At 39.4% G+C, this 18,773-nt stretch overlaps 1 protein-coding gene across 4 annotated transcripts in view; it reads left to right on the top strand.

Annotated features, from left to right (window-relative positions):
* The window catches only part of ube2f (ubiquitin-conjugating enzyme E2F (putative)), a 202,353-nt gene that overhangs the window by 147,853 nt on the left and 35,727 nt on the right, over positions 1–18,773 (top strand). For all 4 annotated transcript variants that reach the window (XR_011356456.1, XM_069934352.1, XM_069934355.1 and 1 more), the window contains exons 6-7: positions 3,263–3,330; positions 16,195–16,265. Coding sequence is in view for 3 of the 4 variants with exons in the window: in XM_069934352.1 (XP_069790453.1) it covers positions 3,263–3,330; positions 16,195–16,265 (139 nt within the window). In the remaining variant the exon portion in view is untranslated. The remainder of the gene's footprint in view (positions 1–3,262; positions 3,331–16,194; positions 16,266–18,773) is intronic.

The following is an 18,773-nucleotide window of genomic DNA, read 5'->3' as shown; positions in this document are numbered from 1 at the left end:
ATACATATATTAACATTGTATCTGTAATCACATATTCAAGGTTACTTCCCTCTGGTAAACTCAAATTGCTTCCTAATTTATCCTTCAAGTAGGATCTCAGTTGGTAATATGCCAGCGCTGTATCTCCAGTTATATTGTACTTATCTCTCATTTGTTCAAAGGATAAGAATCTACTTCCTGAAAAACAATTTTCTATTCTTTTAATCCCTTTTCTTTCCCATTCTCTAAAGGAAAGGTTATCTATTGTAAAAGGGAGTAGCTTATTTTGTTGATGTGTAGACTTTTCTGAATTCTTGTCATCAGGAGTGGAGGAAAGCTTGATCAAGTTCTTTCAGTGGGATAATTTCAAAATGCTCATGGCAAGGTTTGAGCTACAGTGGAAGGAGGTATTGAAAGTAAATCACAAAAATCTGTAGACACCATGGTTGAAGTAAAAACACAAAATGCTGGAGAAGTTCAACATGTCCTTTATGTAGCAAAGGTAATGATACATAACATGTTTCGGGCTTGAGCCCTTTGTCAAAGTATGAGAAAATGCCAGCAGGCATCTGAACAAAAGGGAGGGTAGGGGACGGAAATGGTGGGGTGGGGGGGGGGCCCAAAGGAAATATATGATTGATGGAGAAAGGAGAGAGGGGACAGCATCATTGAGGGGGAGGAGGGATGGCTAGGTGGTTGGAGGAACTGGAAAGACAGGAAAGGTGGAGGGGAAAGAAAAGGTGAGCAGGTTTAGTGGAAAGCAGTAAAGTCAATGTAAATGTTATTTGATGGAGGGTTCCCAGACTGAAAATAAGGTGTTGTTCCTCCAATCTGCGCGTGGTCTGGCTGGCATAGTGCACAAGGCCATGGACAGGACAGACATGTGAGTGTGGGAGTGTGACTCAGAATTGAAAAGGTTGGCCACTGGGAGGTCACTTGTTGTGAATAAAGAGGATGTGCTCTGTGAAGTGATCTCCCAGTGTGCGACCAGTCTCTCTGGTGTAGAGAATGTACCAGATGCAGTAAATAAGTTCTCTAGATGTACAAGTGAAGTGTTGGCCCCAAAGCGGATGAAGTTGACAAGCTCATCCTGGGGCGTGTGAAGCAGCCCTGATGTCGTCGTCGATATACTAGAGGAAGAGTTGAGGGGTCTTAGCTGTGTAAGTTTGCAGCCCACAAACAGTCAAGAGCAGTTGGGACCCATGCGGGTACCCATGGCTACTCCTTTGATTTAGAGGATGTGGGATGAGTTAAAGGAGAAGTTATTTTGAGTGAGGTCAAGTTCTACTTGGCAGAGGAGGGTGGTGGTAGAGAATGACTAGTCAGGTCTTTGGTCCATGAAGAAGCAAAGTGCTTTCAGTCCTTCTGTATGGGGGGGATAGAGGTATAAGTGGATTAGACGTTGAACTTGTCCTTACTCTCAATAAATTTTCCTTTCACTCATCCTACTTCCTCCAAATCAAAGGAGTAGCCATGGGTACCCACATAGGTCCCAGCTATGCCTGCCTGTTTGTGGGCTTTGTGGAGTAACCCATGCTGCAAGCCTACTCCAGGAAGACCCCTCAACTCTTCCTCCAGTATATTGATGACCACATCGGGCTGCCTCATCCACCCGTGATGAGCTTGTCAATTTCATCCACTTCGTGGACAACTTCCACCCTGACCACTCACCTGGTCCATATTTGATAACACTCTCTCCTTCTTGGATCTTTCTGTCTCCATCTCGGGAGACAAGCTTTACACCGACATATAATACAAACTCTCCAACTCTCACAACAACCTTGACTACACTTTCTCACACCCTGTCCCCTGTAAGGATTCCACTCCCTTCTCTCATTTTCTCCGTCTCTGCCGCATCTGTTCCCAAGAAGAGATCCTCCAGTCCAGATCTTCCAAAATGTCTGCCTTCTTCCACAAACGTGGATTCCCCTCCACCACCATCAATTCAGCCCTCACCCGCAACTCCTCCATTTCCAGCTCATCTGCCCTGGCCCCCTCAACTGCCAGATGCAATAAACATAGAATCCCCCTCATCCTCACCTACTACCCCACCAGCCTCCATATTCAACACATTATCTGCTGGAAATTCCAGCACTTATTACAGGATCCCATCATCAGACATATTTTTCCTTCTCTTCCCCTCTCGACCTTCCGCAGGGACCGCTCCCTCTGCGATTCCCTCGTGCGTTCATCCTCCCCACCCATCACACCTCCAACACCTTCCCCTGTGCCTGTGAGAGGTGAATGCCTTGAGCCCACACCTCCTCCCTCACTACCCACCATCCAGGGCCCCAAACAGGCCTTTCGAGTGAAGCAACACTTCACTTGTACATCCAGAGAACTTATTTACTGCATCCAGTGCTCCCTCTGTGGCATTCTCTACATCGGAGAGACTGGTCGCTGATTGGGAGATCGCTTCGCTGAGCACCACCTCTCTGTTCGTAACAATCTGACCTCTCAGTAGCCAACCACTCCCATACTCACGTCTGTCTATGCCCTTGTGTATGTCCCACCCAGACTACCTGCAGATTGGAGGAACAACATTTTCCATCTGGACACTCTCTAGCCAGATTGACTTTACTGCTTTCCACTAAACCTGCTCGCCTTTTCTTTCCCCTCTCCATTTCCTGTCTTTCCAGTTCTTCCACGCCCCCAGCTATCCATCCTCCCCTTCATCACTGCTGTCCCCTCCCTCCTTTCCTCACCTATCATCTCCTGCCTTTGCCACTCACCACCCACCCCCACCCCAATTCTTTCGTTTGGATGCCTGCCAGGATTTTCTCGTACTTTGTTTGATGAAGCACTCAAGCCCAAAATGTCTGTTACCTTTGCTTCATAAAGGACAACTTGGACCCACTGAGGTATTGAAAGTGTTGCTTCAAGCAAACCTAAATAAATAGCAAAGAAAAAATATGCATATTTCCAGGTTTAGGCACAGTTGCTACCCCTACACCATCGGATTCCTAAACAACAGACACAAAGATTCATTTAAGGACTCTTACTTTGCGTATTATTTATTATTGAATATTTACTTTTTGTATGGCACAGCCAGTTTTCTTGCTCTCTGCTTTCGTCATTTACATTTCTGTCTTTTGTGTATGATTGGGCACAGTTTTTTTTGCACTGTCGGTGAGTAGAAATTTTGCCTGGCCTGCAGAAAAAGAATCACAGGGTTGTATGTGTTGTCTTGTATGTACTCTGACAATAAATGTAAACTTTGAACTTTGTGTGTGTATGTATGCCAAAGTGTTTCACCTGAAGTTATCTCCTAATCTATTCACAGATGAAGGGTATTACCAGGGAGGCAAGTTCCAGTTTGAAACCGATGTTCCAGAAGCCTACAATATGGTGGTGAGTCCAGGAGTTATTGCTCACTTTTAATATGCAAATGATTGCAGAGACTATGGTGAGGGATGCAAATTATGAGGAAATTAATCAAGGAAACTATTTCATTTCCACGGATTTTATGTAAATATGTGTATGACAGGGTGAGAAATCGTAGTGCTGGCAGATGGAACAAACAACCATTTCATAGGTGTGGAACCTGTAAGGTTTCCACAAGGCTTTCAGGGTTGGCTTTGATGGGGCAGAATAAAGGTGATGGTTACCATTTTAATGAACATCAGAAGTGATGTGATTAGGTAAAAGTTGAAAAGGTGAGAATGTAAAAGTGCTGCAAACAGGTATTACACAGCAAGAAGGCCACAGTCTGATTATGAAGTAGGTAACAAACAAATTAATGGAGGAGCTCGGTAGGTCAGGCAACATCCATGGAAGGAAATGGAAAGTTGATGCTTCATGTTGAAACCCTGCATCAGACTAACCTGGAGAACCCTTTGATTCTACCTGCTCTTTCCCCCACTGAACTTGTCTCCTTGCATATGGACTCTATTTTGTCCACCCTTATCCAGTCTCTTCACACATATATCTGCATACTCTCCACCATTTTCCCCCATCACTGTGTCTCCATTATTATGTGGGTAAATCTGAAGTTGTCAATTGAAAATAACAATCCTATTTTAAAGATGAGAGACTAGAAAATATTGGCCCTCATCTGCATTTGGGTGTCCTAGTATAGGATTGACATGACATTTTAACAAATAATGAGGAAAATGAAGTTTTTTTAATCAGCTTGTATTATAAAATTGATCGGAGCACAAAAGCAAGATTTCTGCGTGCTGTAACACTGAATTTTAGTGAGTTCCCTTTTGGAGAACTGGATGCTGTTTGAACAAAGTATTTTGGCAATCGATATTTCTGGGTAGTAAAGGAGAAACAAATCAGTTGGAAATGGAGTTGGTCCAGAATCTTAACCATGGTCTTTCTGAAGTACAGAGTAGGCTAAAAGAGACACTGCCAGTCAACATGACCTTGCTCTCCTTTTCTAATGTTTTAAGGAATGAAAATAGTCCAATCAAAGAACAACATGGTTAAAACAATACATAGTGAAAACATGTACAGCCTGGGCATTCATTGGTGAGATAATGCAGAGATTGGGGGCGAAAATGGAAGAGATTGAAGCTTGAATAAGGAGAGGGATTAACACAATTGGAAGTAAAATAAAATGAATGAAAATAAAACAGAAATTAAGTTTTCCTAGTTACATGAAACTTTATCTCATTATTGGGGAAATGGAAATAAAATAAGTTTGTTTAACCATCTCCCTATCCACTAGCTTCTACTTCTTAGGAACATAGCAACAGGATGGGAATATTTATCCTCAAGCCTCTGCCATCTTTACTAAGATTTTAGCTTGTCTGTAACAATAAATCCACATTTTTATCCCATTTCCTTAATCTTTGGCTTCTTAAAAATCTATTAATTTCAGGATTCGATTTAACCAGTGATCATTGCTGTTTGCAGTAGTGCTCTGCATTGCTTTCAATTCTTTGAACTTCTATTCTTTCAATTCTTTTCCATTGTGAAAAATAACAGATGACATTGCATTCCACAAGATTGAACTCCATTTGATGGTTCTGCCCATTTATTTAAACCATTGACTCATCTCTTCCTTCTATCTGCTCGTCTGGCATATTCAATCACTGATCACATACATGGGCAAATTGGCTAAGCAATTTGTAAATATGGTGATTAATTATGGCCTTAATGTGCATCCTTCATGTCAATCACTTCCTACGACCCAATTTCTGAACTAGGTCAATGATTTGACTTCAGTTCCATAAACCTGGATGTTAGTTGACAGTTCCTTATGAGAGATTTTATCAACTGCCTCTGCTGGTCGATTGAAAAACCTTGTGAACATCTAAGCATTTAGTCTTGTTCATTGGCATTTCCTATATTTTGCAAATGCATGTTGGCTTATTCTGATTATATGAAAAATTTCTAATTCTATCTACAATTATGGACAATGAGATATGCAGGTTTGTCAGCTAATTAGCTTGTGTGTTGGTAGGTGTTAGGATTTGGGGACAGATAATGGGAATATCTGCAGGAAAAACTTTGGGAAATGGGAATCCTCTTAGCTGTCATAGAGCTCGATGGGCCAAATGGAGACTTCTTTTGTGTAAAGAAATATGACAATAAATTGAGATGATTGTGCATCCTCTACGTTTGTTTGATGCAGGATTGTGACACCTCAGAGTGAGGTCCCTGCTAGAAATCCTCAGAATACTAATTGAACATAGTTCAAATGGAAAGAGATGCTTCAGGTAAAACCAACACTGGAAAAATACAAGTCTTCTTGCACACTGCAAATCTTGCTGTGTGTACTCCAAATTTACCATCTCATTCTGAGAGAAAAGGAAGTTTTGAATTCAAGAAAAAACAGTGGGGTAGAAACTAGGTAATCTGCGATATTTGTTGAGGGATAAATATTAGCCAGTGCTCTCTTTAAATCAGCCATTCTCAATTGGGGCCCTGCAAGGCCACCCCCCCCCCCCCCCCCCCCCACACTCTCTCCGGGGCCACAGCACATTTTTAAATAGTGGCTATGTTTTCTTTTCACCTCATGTACCATAAATATTTTATTTTTTTATGTGAGAGAAATATGGAAGAAACCCAAACCTGATAGCTTCACAGGCAAGGGCAGCCAGAAACTTTGAGCAGAGTCCTAGAGGAGCCATAGCCAAAAGAAGGCTGAGAATGGCTGCTTTAAATTGTGCCTTGGAATAGAGCATTAAAGCACAGTATAGGCCCTTTGGCCCTCTATTTTGTGCCAACCTATACATTCTTACCAAAGAATGCAAAATCCTTCCTACCTTGTAATCCTCTATTTTTCTTCATCCATGTGCCTGTCTAAAAGTCTCTTAAATGCCCCTAATGTTTCAGCCTCCACCACATCCATGGCAATGTATTCCAGGCAACCACAACTCTTATGTTAAAAAAAACATCTCTGATGTCTCCCCTAAACGTTCCTTCTATCACTTTGTGCAGATGTCCTCTGGCGTTTGCTAATCCTGGCCTGGGAAAAAGGCACTGGCTGTCCACCTTATCTATGATTCTTATAATCTTATAGACCTCTATTAAGTGTCCTCTCATTCTCCTTCACTCCAAAGAGAAAAGTCAGAGCTCTGTAATCTTGCCTCGTAAAACATTTTCCAATCCAGGCAACATCCTGGTAAATCTCCTCTGCACTGTCTCCATAGCTTCCATATCCTTCCTATAATGAGGTGACCAGAACTGAACACAATACTCTATTTGTGGTCTCACCAGAGATTTGTAGAGTTGCAACATGACCTCTTGCCTCATGAACTCAATCCCCCTATTAATAAAGCCCTGGATCTTTTCCTTTCACTTGAGAGGGCAGCCAGGCTAACTGCTGGAAAATAAAAGCAACGCACAAAATGCTGGAAGAACTCAGCGGGTTAGGCAGCATACATAGAAGGTAGCAAATAATAAAAATTTTGAGCCATAACCCTTTATCGGGAGAGTTTATATACAATTCCTGATGAAGGGATTCAGCATGAAACTTTGACTATCTATTGCCTTATATGGAAGCTGCATAACCTGTTGAGTTCCTTCGACATTCTATGTGTTGTTATTGTTTGGCTCCAGAGTCTCAGCTCAGCTACTCCTCTGCCTTGGGACCATTCTAATGTCAGCCTAGACGTTACGTCGAAGTCTCTTGAGCAAGATCTGAATGTTCAACTCCAAGCCAAGAGTGCCATTCATCTGACCTATATGTTATTTAGACAAACACTTGAATCTAAAGCACAGAAGGCTGTATATCAAGTTCAATAAATGGAATTAGTGCAGATAAATGCTTGATGGCCTGCATACACCTGAGAAATTTTCTAAGGTGTATTTATTTTAATGTAAGGAGTATTGTTAGAAAGGCTGATGAGGTTAGCACATGGATTAACATGTGGGATTATGACATTATTACTATTAGTGAGACTTGGTTGCAGGAGGGCCATGACTAGCAGCTTAATGTTCTGGGGTTCCATTGCTTCAGATGTGATAGAGGAGGAGGGAAGAAAAGGGGAGGAGTGGCATTGCTTGTCAGGGAAAATATCTCAGCTGTGCGAAGTCAGGACATCCAGGAGAGTTTATTTACAGAGGCCATATTAGTGGAGTTGAGAATCAGGAAAAGTATGACCACACTGATAGGGTTGTAATAATCAGAGAGAGTTGGAAGAGAAAATCTATAGAGAGATAGCAGATTGATGTAAGAAGCAGACAGTTGTGATAGTAGAGAGGATGCAGTACTTGATCAAGACAGATGTATCTTTAGGCAAACATTTTGAGTCTGGTGACCATAATGTCATTAGCTTCAAGTTAATTATGGAAAAGGATAAATCTGGTCCTCATGTTTGGATTGTAAATTGGAGGAAGGCAAATTTTGTGGAAATGAGAAAGAATCTAAGAAGAGTGGATTGGGCTATGTTGTTTTCTGGCAAGGATGTGTTCAGTAAGTGGGAGGCCTTCAAAGGTGAAATTATGAGAGTGCAGAGTTTGCAAGTTCCTGTTAGGATTAAAGGCAAAGTTAACAGGCATAGGGAGTCCTGGTTTTCAAGGGATATTGGCGATCTGGTTAAGAAGAAGAGGGAGGCGTAGCAAGTATAGGTAACAAGGAGTTAATGAGGTGCTTGTACAGAAAATGCAAGAAAATATTCAAGAAGGAAATCAGGAAGGCAAAAATAAGACAGGAGGTTGCTTTGGCAGGTAATGTGAAAGTAAACATGAAGGGTTTCAACAAGCAAATAAAGGTCAAAGGATAGTAAGGGACAAAATTGGTCCCCAAGAGGATCAGAGTGGTCAACTATGTGTGGAGTCCCATGTAATGGAGGAGATTGTAAACAGTTTTTTTGCATCAATATTTACTTAAAACTAGCATAGTACATCAGGAAGGAAGAGAAACAAGCAGAAGTGTCGTAGAACATATGGAGATTAAGGAGGAGATGCGCTTGCTGCCTTATAGCAAATAAAGGTAAATAAATACCCTAGGCTGGATATGATAATCCCTTGGACCTTGAGGGACACTACTGTAGAAATTTCAGGGGTCCTGATAGATATATTCAAAATGTCCTTAGTCACGGGAAAGGTGCCAGAGGATTGGAGGGTAGCTCGTGTCCTGTTTAAAAATAAATAAATAAATAAACCGGGTGATTATAGGGTGGTGAGCCTGTCATCGGTAGTAGGTAAATTATTGGAAGGAGTTCTGAGAGATAGGTTATATAGGTATTTGGACTGCCATGGGCTGATTAAGAACAGTCACCATGGTTTTGTGCATGGTGGTTGTGTTAAACAAATCTTGTAGAGTTTTTGGAAGAGGTTACCAAGAAAGTAGATGAAGGAAAGGCTGTGGATATTGTCTGCATGAACTTTAGTAAAGTGTCTGACAAGGTCCCACATAGGAGGTTAGTTCAGAAGGTTAAGACATTAGGAATCCATGGAAAGGTTATAAACAGGATTTGAAATTGGCTATGTGGAAGAAAATGGAGTGGTAGTGGATAGTTGTTTCTCAGACTGGAGGCCTGTGACTAATGGTGTGCCTCAGGGATCTGTGTTGGGATCATTGTTGTTAGTTGTTTATATCAGTGATCTGGATGATAATGTGGAAAATTGGATTAGCAAGTTTGCTGATGGCTCAAAGGTAGGAGGCATTGTGGACAGCGAGGAAGATTTTCAAAGCTGGCAGAGGAATCTGACAAACTGGGAGAATTGGGCAAAAAATGGCAGATGGAGTTTAATGAAGACGAGTGTAAGGTGTTGCATTTTGGAAGGGGAAACGAAGTTAGGGCATGCCCAGTAAATGGTAGGGCACTGAAGAGTGCAGAGAAGCAAAGAGATCTGGGAATACAGATACATAATTTTCTGAAGGTGGTGTCACAGGTGTAAAGAAACCTTTTGGTATCTTAGCCTTTATAAATCAAGGTATTGAGTATAAAAGTATGGGTTGTTATGGTGAAGTTATTTAAGAAATTGGTGAGGTCAAATTTGGAATATTGTGTGTGGTTCTGGTTGCCTAACTACAGGAAGATTTACTAAGATGTTGCAAGGTCTTCAGGAGTTGAGTTACAGAGAAAGATTAAACAGGCTAGGACTTTATGCCAGTTGTTCTCAACCTTTTTCTTTCCACTCACATGCCACTTTAAGCAATCCCTATGCCATTGGTGCTCTGTGATTAGTAAGGGATTGCTTAAGGTGGTATGTGAGTGGGAAGGAAAGGTTGAGAATCTCTGCTCTAAACCCAATTGTTACTGAAATATTTTGCTTGAGGAAAAATTGTCATTGGCCCATTTCCTTTGGAGTTATGAAACCGTGCACATATCGAGTCAATTAGATATGATTAAAATAGTAGTTTTCAAACTTTTTCTTTCCACCCACATACCACCTTAAGCAATCCCTTACTAATCATAGAGCACCTATAGCATAGGGATTACTTAAAGTGGCATGTGAGTGGAAAGATAAAGGTTGAGAACAACTGCTTTATGCCTTGGAGCAAAGGAAAATGAGGGGAGATTTGTTAGAGGTTTACAAGGTTATGGAGATATAGACAGAGTGGATGCAAGTAGGCTTTTTCAACTTAGATTTGGGGAGATAAATACAAGAGTTCATAGTTTTAAGCTGAAAGGCGAAAGGTTTAGGGGGAACATTAGGGGAAAGTTCTTCATTAAGAGAGTGGTGGGAGTGTGGAATGAGCTGCCATCTGATGTGGTGAATGCAGGTTTGATCATGTTTTAAGAATAAATTGAATAAATACATGAATGGCAGAGGTCTGGAGAGTTATGAAATGGGAGCAGGTCAATGGGACCAGTGGAATGATAGTCACCACAGACTAGAAAGGCTGAATGGCCTGTTTGTGCTGTAGTGTTGTATGGCTTTCTTCTTCCTGTACTTATTACCTGGTGTGCCATGAATAAGAACTTTTGCCTCTGTGTTCCTAATTTCCTGCTTTTATTGTTTGTCTTTGTAATTCAGTGAAGATGGGTTTCATACAATAAATCTATTGACATTTTTACACAGAAACTTCAGAATTATTCTGAAAAAGTTAGCATAATTACCTCAGGGGTGTCCTGATGTAGTTGTTTACACAGGTGCACTTTTAGGGCACTTTTACATAACCTTCCTGTGTTTCAGAGTTTTTCGGAGGAGGAACATCATATTCATTAGGTCTATTTCTTAAGGAGTGGCTACGGTCATTTTACACTGCAGTTGGTCTGTAAAAATGTGTAGGGTCCCAGTGGGAAAATTACGAGAAGGAATTTACATAATAAATTCCATCTCAACATTTTTACATTGTTAAAAATTGATGCAATTATTTGTTAGCTTCAGCTATTATTATCTAGTAGTCAGTGCTCTCTGGTATTCTCTCTATCAACTAGTAATGGTGAACAATGCAAATGTTCCTCAAAACATCCGAATCAATGGATTTTATTAGACCAGAGTAAGACCACTTCAATCAGTGTATTATTGCACTCTACAGTTCCAAATATGGTGTTTTTCAACATTGAGAAAGCATTTCAGACAAAGCAAATAAATAAACCTTGAAAAAATCACCAAGGATAGAAGCACATTTGTAAATAAATGCCTAAGAATTTAATGTGAAGCAGACTAACAACTAAAATTTAATTCTGAAGATCAGCATCCAATACAAGTTAAATGAATGATAAAAGACTGAAGGAGAGTGACAAAGGCAGCTGAAAAAAATTTAAACATCAGAAGGTTGCTTGGGTACCACTCAAGCAACTAGTTGTGCCCTGATTGTCATTCAGTTTGCTGAATGTCACTGGGGCAGATCCAGGTTGTGGGTACCCAGGATCAGGATATTAGTGATTAAGTGCTGTTTGAAAATATTTTCCATGGAGCGTAGATTGATTAAATACCCATTAGGCTGATTGATTATTCAAACTTTTGTGAACGGGACACACTGAGACAATTATCTACATCATTGAATAGAAGATATCGAATGGGACCAGCTTGCTAGAGGCATCGCTAGTTCTGGATTTATTTGTGCTCTCCAAGGTTTTCTAATCTGTGATTGAATTCTATGCATTTGAACAATGGGATTTAAATATATGACCTCCAGATTGAGCGTACACAAGTGTATTGTACCTTTTAATCTCGTGATCTCCAGATTGAGTGTACACCACAGTCTGTACCTTTTTAACACCATCTGTTATGACTTTCTCAAGACATCATTGTCAGGCTGTGTGTTAAGCAAGTTTCAAACTTCATTTCAGCACCTGTGTGCTCCACCGAACCAATGGGACACTGCGGTAAATAGATTATTCGTTAAGTATACAGTTGTGAATTAGTTTATTATAGTTCTAGACTACAATGATAACAGATTGTGAAGAAGGCAAGTAAGCCTCTACTTCCTCAGGAGTTTACAGAGTTCTGTATGTCGTAGAAAACCTTGGCAAACTTCTACAAATATGTACTTGAAAGTGTGCTGATTAGCTGCATCACTCCCTGGTATGTGGGCACCAATACCACTGAGCGGAAAGCCCCACAAAAAGTAGTAGACGCAGCCCAGTACATCCCCGCCAAAATTCTTCCCACCATTGAGACAATTGACATGGAATACTGCCATTGGAGAGCAGCAGCAACATTGTCAAGGTTACACAATACCCAGGACATGCTCTGCCTAGCTGCCACCATCAGGTAAGTGGTGTAGGTGCCACAGGACTTGAACAGGATCAGGAACAGTTGCTACCCCTCAACCATCAGACTCCTAAACAATAGATTCAATCAGATATGTTTTTCTACATAGAACTTGTGTTTTTTTTTCTGTTCTGATGTCTCCCTACCATCCAGAAGTGGCCGTTCACACAGGAACGACCAAAACTTATCACACCGCGAGTTTAGACAGAATACCTGAAGTGCAATATTTATGTTCTGTTGTTGTTCGCGGACCGCCTGCATTTCAGTTTAGACTGCAGGTGATCCATGAAAATGTCTATGGGTTGCAGAGGTAAAATTTCGGAATGGGAATTCCCATTACAATCTTTTTGCACAGACTTTGCTGCGGAAAATTGGGAATAACTTCCCAGAACGCAGCAGCTGTGTTTTAAAAAAAAACATAAGAGACTCATTTTAGGACTTTTACTTTCCTAAATTTTTTTTTCAGTATTTGCACAGTCATTTTGTTTACATGTTTATTTGTTTACATTTCTCTCTTGTATAAATAGCTATCTTCTTGAGTACAGTTTATAGTTACTGTTGAATAGGAATTCTGCTTGGCCAGCAAGAAAGCTAATCTCAGGGTTTTATGTAATGTCACATATACACTCTGACAGTAAATTTGAACTTTATTCAATACAAGGTCATTTTCCAAGCCAATTAACTTAAAAGTTCAGAAATAATTGGTATGGTAGACTGTTTCAATTTTATAATCTTGAATATCACCAGCCCCATCATTTGATTGGGATTCATATTCTGTGTGACCTTTCAGCCCAACTCATCCATGCTGACCAAAGGTCAGGTCAGTTGTGTAGTATCCTCCTTCAAAATAAACCTGCATTCATACGTAATCAAACCAAGTCCAAGACAAGTTTCTGATTTTGAGATGATGGATCCCAGAGTGCGACAGATGAACACTGATCTAATTATAATACCTTCTGATTGCAATGAGATGATGCATATGAGAACAGATTGTCACGGGCAGGAGAGATGTGGAAATAACTGTGAATCAGAACAAGGGCACATTAGGAAATAAAATCCTGGACACTTGGCACCGTAAAGGGATCAAGTGTATTGAGGATTGTTGTGAACAAGGACAATTTATGACATCTGAATAGCTAAAAGAAAATGAATGATTTGTTAAGTAAGACTTTCTTCTGCTATCTTCAGTTAAGATCTGCCAATGTGTAGTGACATTGAGGCTCTTTGAAAAGGGATCACAAGTACATTTATACCTACCCTTCGTTCCTATAACATCATTTCTTTTAACCCATATCTTTAACAAATGTTTTAATACCGGCATATCATATCCCTGCAATAAATTCAAATTCCACTTATGTATAAACTGGTGAACATCAAATTCAGAAATACAGGCTAACTCCACCTTGGAGACATTTGCTATATCTATTTATTTGTGTATTACCAACTTAGAGCTTTGATAAGGGATAATTATGGTAAAGAGATGAGTTTACCTGAGTTAACGAAATTTGAATCTTTAATTTCCTTTACACCAAAGAGAGGTTTTATTTCAGATATGTATCGATTGTTACAGGAAACTATGGATAACCCGAATTTGGAGAAATCTAGAAATAGATGGGAAAGCGATTTAACTTATGTTATACCTCAAGAGGACTGGCAGGTTATGTGTCATGAAGGGGTAACTAAATTGACTAATGTAAGATATGGTTTGGTTAATTATAATTTTTTGCATCAGTTATATTTGACTCCTGAGAAATTGAAAAAATACAGATTTAGTAATTCGGATCTTTGTTTTAGATGTGGGTTAAGTACTGAAACTTTTTTGCATGTAGTTTGGTCCTGCGACAGGTTACAACCATTTTGAGAAAAAGTTAGGCTGGTTTTGGAGAAATTATTTAAAATTAAATTACCATTAGATCCAGAGATTTTTTTGTTGGGTTATATGGTTTCTTTGACTGGTTTGGGGTTGGATAAGTTTCAGATAGCTTTTGTACGTTTAGCGTTATCTGTGGCACAGAAATGTGTAGCAATTACTTGGAAAGACAATGTAGAGATTAATATAGCTCGTTGGCATAATGAATTGAGATCTTGTATTTATATGGAGAAAATAACATATAACTTACATGATAATTATTCTTTTTTTGTTAAAATGTGGTCATCTTATTTAGAATATATGGGTTTGGAAATATCTTAAAATATTGTGTAGTTTTATGTTTTTTTTGCTCGCTGAGCGGGGGGGAAGGGAGGGGGGTTTACCATTATTTGTATCGTATAAAAACTTTTTTTGTTAGTATTGATTTTATGTTTTTAAAAGTTTTAAATAAAACATTTTTTAAAAACAAGTACATTTATATCTAAGATGTATTTCCTATTGCAGAGCAATAGCCCAAAACAAATCGAGGGAAAGATGGGAGAAAAGGATTCAAGAACAATATTGGTCAAAATTGTGCTCTGATAATATGACTTCATTTATTAATGTCAGATATAGACTCGTACAATACAATTTTATGCACCAATTATACCTTACACTGCAAAAATTACATGGTTGAAAATCTGAGATTCCAGACTCGTGTTTTAGGTGTGATTTAGAGGTTGGAAGGTTTTTACATTCAACCTGGCTATGCATGAAAGTGAGATCCTTTTGGTATGGCTTGGCAGAAATTTTGACAAAAATTATAGAAGTGGGTTTTCTATTGGAACCAGAACTGTATTTATTGAGCAATCTTGTGGTTATTGGCACAAAACCATCAAAATATTAAATACAGATTGTGAGAATTGCACTAGCGATAGCCAGGAAATGTATACCTGTTACATGGAAGTCCCACTCTGCCTGCTTATTACCCGCTGGAGGATGGAAGTGCAAAGTTGGGCCTCCTTGGAAAAGATAAATTATAATCCTATAAAGAAATATGATGCATTTGTTAAAATATGGCAACCTTATTTGAATCATATTGGTTTAAGGATATATTTAACTTCCCTGAAAAGATTTAAATAATATAATTAAGTTAATAGCGTTGAATTTCTGAAGATCAGATATGGACTAATTAATGAAGGCTGCTCAAACACCCCTTTTTTTTTGGACAATTTTTTTTATGTTGGTCATTTGGAGTGGGGGGGGGGGTCCAGTGATATAAGGGAAATCATATGAGACTGTAATTTTAAAATACTATTTATATGATGTATTTAATAATGTTCTATATGAGTCTTGGAAAAATTAAAATAAAATATTCCCCAAAAAAATCAGGACAGGAGCAAGGAATGCAAAACTGACAGGAGAGAAACTCTGAGATGGTGTTGGAGAGTGAGTAGGGTGATGTGGGCTTGTGTTTTGGGGAATAATTCTGCTATGCAGTGAGGGGAAATGTCTGAGAATGACTCAATTGGTTGCTATGATTCTGGCATTAGTTATTACTGGGAAAATGGAATTGAGCTATTAATATTTTCTGAAAATAGTAGACACATGATCACTGTATTCGTATCTGAATGAGATTGTCTCTCTACATTTTAAAAAGGTTCAAGTTCCTCTGTGTTGACCAAGTGAGATTTCTGGGCAAGCTACTGTGAAATTATAAGCTCCCAGAACAATTAGATGATAAATGGACCTAATTACTCTGCCCAACTAAAGTGCCAACCAGGCAGTTTTCAAAATAGCAGGTCCCTTGTGATGGGAAGGGGCAGCAATCATGTGAAGGATGCTGAACTGCAAAACCTTCCTTGTATTCTCAGCTGGGGGAAATTCCTGCTTTCAGTTTCAGGAATTTGATGTGAAATAGGCTTGTCACAGAAAAGCCATGTAGCTCAGCTTTAAGGAGGCTGTGATGTAGTGCAGTGGAGACTCCAGTTACAGCCCAATGTCCTTATTGTGACTTCAGCAATCATCACTCCACAGATTCATTATATTTCCCAGCTTTCTTTCACCCTTGAATACATGGGTTTCCCATGCTGGTCCATTGCATTTTCTGCCTGTTTCTTGCGCAGGGGTAATCAGAACTTCCTGTTCCGCCATTTCCTGAACCCACACTTTTGTGCTGTGGGTTGTTGCATGGATTTTCCCTCCAAATTACAATGTGAAAGCTATTTACCCATTTTGTTCATCACCTTCGTGATGCTCAGAATTTTAAAAACTAATTCCTTTTTTTTCCCCTTCAGCCTCCCAAGGTAAAATGTTTAACTAGAATTTGGCACCCCAATATTGCAGAGACTGGAGAAATCTGTTTAAGGTATGATACATTTTGTTTGCTTCTCAGACTTTTTCAGTTGCAAATGCTGATCATGTTTTATATATATTTTAGAAGACGAAATAAAGATATTTGTTGTACTGATGCTTAGGCTACTGGGTTCATTGTGAAGATATGAGAGTTTAATTGTCATATACACAAGTACAATGTACAATTGAACCAAAATTCATACTTGCATGTGTATGGAGAAGCAGCAATACTGAGCCACATGACAAAATTTTGAAAGTTTTAACTCGATGATCATTGTTGAAGTACGATTTGGGTTGGAGGTTGCTGAGAAAAATCCCAACAAAAGGGAACATATGACAGAACCAGAGCCTTGTTTTGCTTCATAATTCAAATTCCTTTCTCACAGAGGCCAGTGAATTTAAAATGACTGTGTTATGAGTCCAGAGGACCCCAAAACCCAGCAGCAATAGATATTCACCAAATGGTTACTTAAACAAAAGTTGCTTTTAATTATCTTTAAACATGAAAACAGGATCAAACTTTAACTTATCACTATTAACTTACTTAACTTAACTCCCTTCTAATTCTAAGCACACGTGTATGTAATGTAAGTTTAGAAACGTTCTTTAATTCACAGTCCAATCTCACTTCTCATTTCTCCAAGTTCACTGGTTGCAAGCAACTACTATACTGTGCATAGAATTTAACATTTAGGAAGTTCACCAGGTGCTTGAAAGGTAAATGGTTACCGGTCAGGAAGGTTCTTGTTGGTTTTCAGAGAGATTTGTTGTTCGTGGACCCAAACTGATCTCTTTTAATCAGCCACATCAGTGTCTTGCCGAAGAAACTTTCCCCATCAAGGTTTTCCAGATGATAACCTCTTTCTTTCAGGTCACCACAGAGTTCTTTTTTGTTTCTCTTATTTCAAGTGAAACATTGGGCAACCAATCCTCTCCTCTTGTATGGACCACAAGGGCTTTGACCAGGGTGAACTAAGGACTCATAACTCGTCCTCAAAATAAGGTTTTTCCACAAGCTTGCCAGCTTGTCCTGTTCCAGTCCAAGCTGCTGCTGCTGAACTGAATTCTCTCTCTCTCTCTCTCTCTCTCTCTCTCTCTCTCTCTCTCTCTCTCAGAGAAAACCTGTTTTTCTCTCTCTGCTTGCAAAACCACATGACCCTCTTAGAACAACAACCTCCACTCAGACTATTGCTCCGAACCTAATCCTCCGAGTTCTTTCATCTGTTGCCTTTCAAAATAACAATCCATTAATGAAGACCCTTGAGCACTCCCCAAAGATTTTGCAAAGGCTTTTGGAGCTGGCCTGTCTAGCTTGAGTGCGATCCAGTATTTTAACTGAGATCTGTTTTGAAATGTTTGTACGTGACCTACACTTTAAAGAAAACCTGCCATACTTTATCTCCCAAAATCATATCTATATAGAGTATAAAACACAACATATTCTGTCACAACTGCAATAAATGGTTACATTTTATGAGGAGAAAGCCAATATAATTGTCCACTGGTGCTCAGAATTTCTACATCATTTACTCAAGTAAGTTCATAGGGCAACAAAGTTAGCGCAGCAATTGTAAAGTTAGCACAGAGTTGTAAAAGTGCCAGTGACCCAGGTTCAAATCTGTCCAATTTACAAACATGTATGGGGGTTAATATGTTCATTCGGTGGTTTTCAAACTTCTCCCTAAACCCACGTTCCACCTTAAGTAATCCCTATGCCATAAGTGCTCTGTGATTAGTAAGGGATTGCTTAAGGTTCTATGTGAGTGGAAAGAAAAAGTTTGAAAGCCACTGTTTTAATCATACCTAATTGACTTGTTATGTCACGGTTTCATAACTCCAAAGGAAATGGGACAATGACAATTTTTCTCAAGCAAAATATTTCAGTAACAATTGAGTCTAGAGCAGTGGTTCTCAACCTTCTCTTCCCACTCACATACCACCTTAAGCAAATCCTTACTAATCACAGAGCACTTATGGCATATGGATTGCTTAAGGTGGAATGTAAATTTAGGGGAGCAGTTTGAAAGCCACTGGGTTAATTAGTCACATGGATAAAATTGAGTGACATGGGTTCATGGGCCAGAATGGCCTGTAACTGTGTTGTATCTCTAAATTAAATTAACCGTATAAAATTCATTGATGATTAATTCTGGAGTCCATTTTGGCTTGGGCATGTTCTCTGAAATCAATCTAATTGGTGCTTTGAGATAAGGACCAGTTATATAGCAGCAAAGCCCTAAGCTGCTGGAGTTTATGGAGCCTTACAATGAGCTTATGACCCAGGTCTATATACGTGACCTTGTTCTAAATACCTGAAGTAAAACATGAAAGTCTGCAGACACTGTGGTTGAAGTAAAAACACAATGCTGGAGAAACTAACCAGGTCAAACAGTGAACTTTACAGGTATATGGCAAAAATAAAGATAAATAACCAATGTTTTGGGCTTAAGCCCTTCAAGGAATTTTTTTTAAATGTCAGCAGGTGCCCAAACAAAATGGTTGCAGTGAAGGGGCAGGGGGA

Source organism: Narcine bancroftii, chromosome 4 (assembly GCF_036971445.1).
Source record: "Narcine bancroftii isolate sNarBan1 chromosome 4, sNarBan1.hap1, whole genome shotgun sequence".
Taxonomy (NCBI): domain Eukaryota; kingdom Metazoa; phylum Chordata; class Chondrichthyes; order Torpediniformes; family Narcinidae; genus Narcine; species Narcine bancroftii.
Note: the sequence above shows the minus strand (reverse complement) of the source record. Positions and strands in the feature narration are given on the sequence as shown.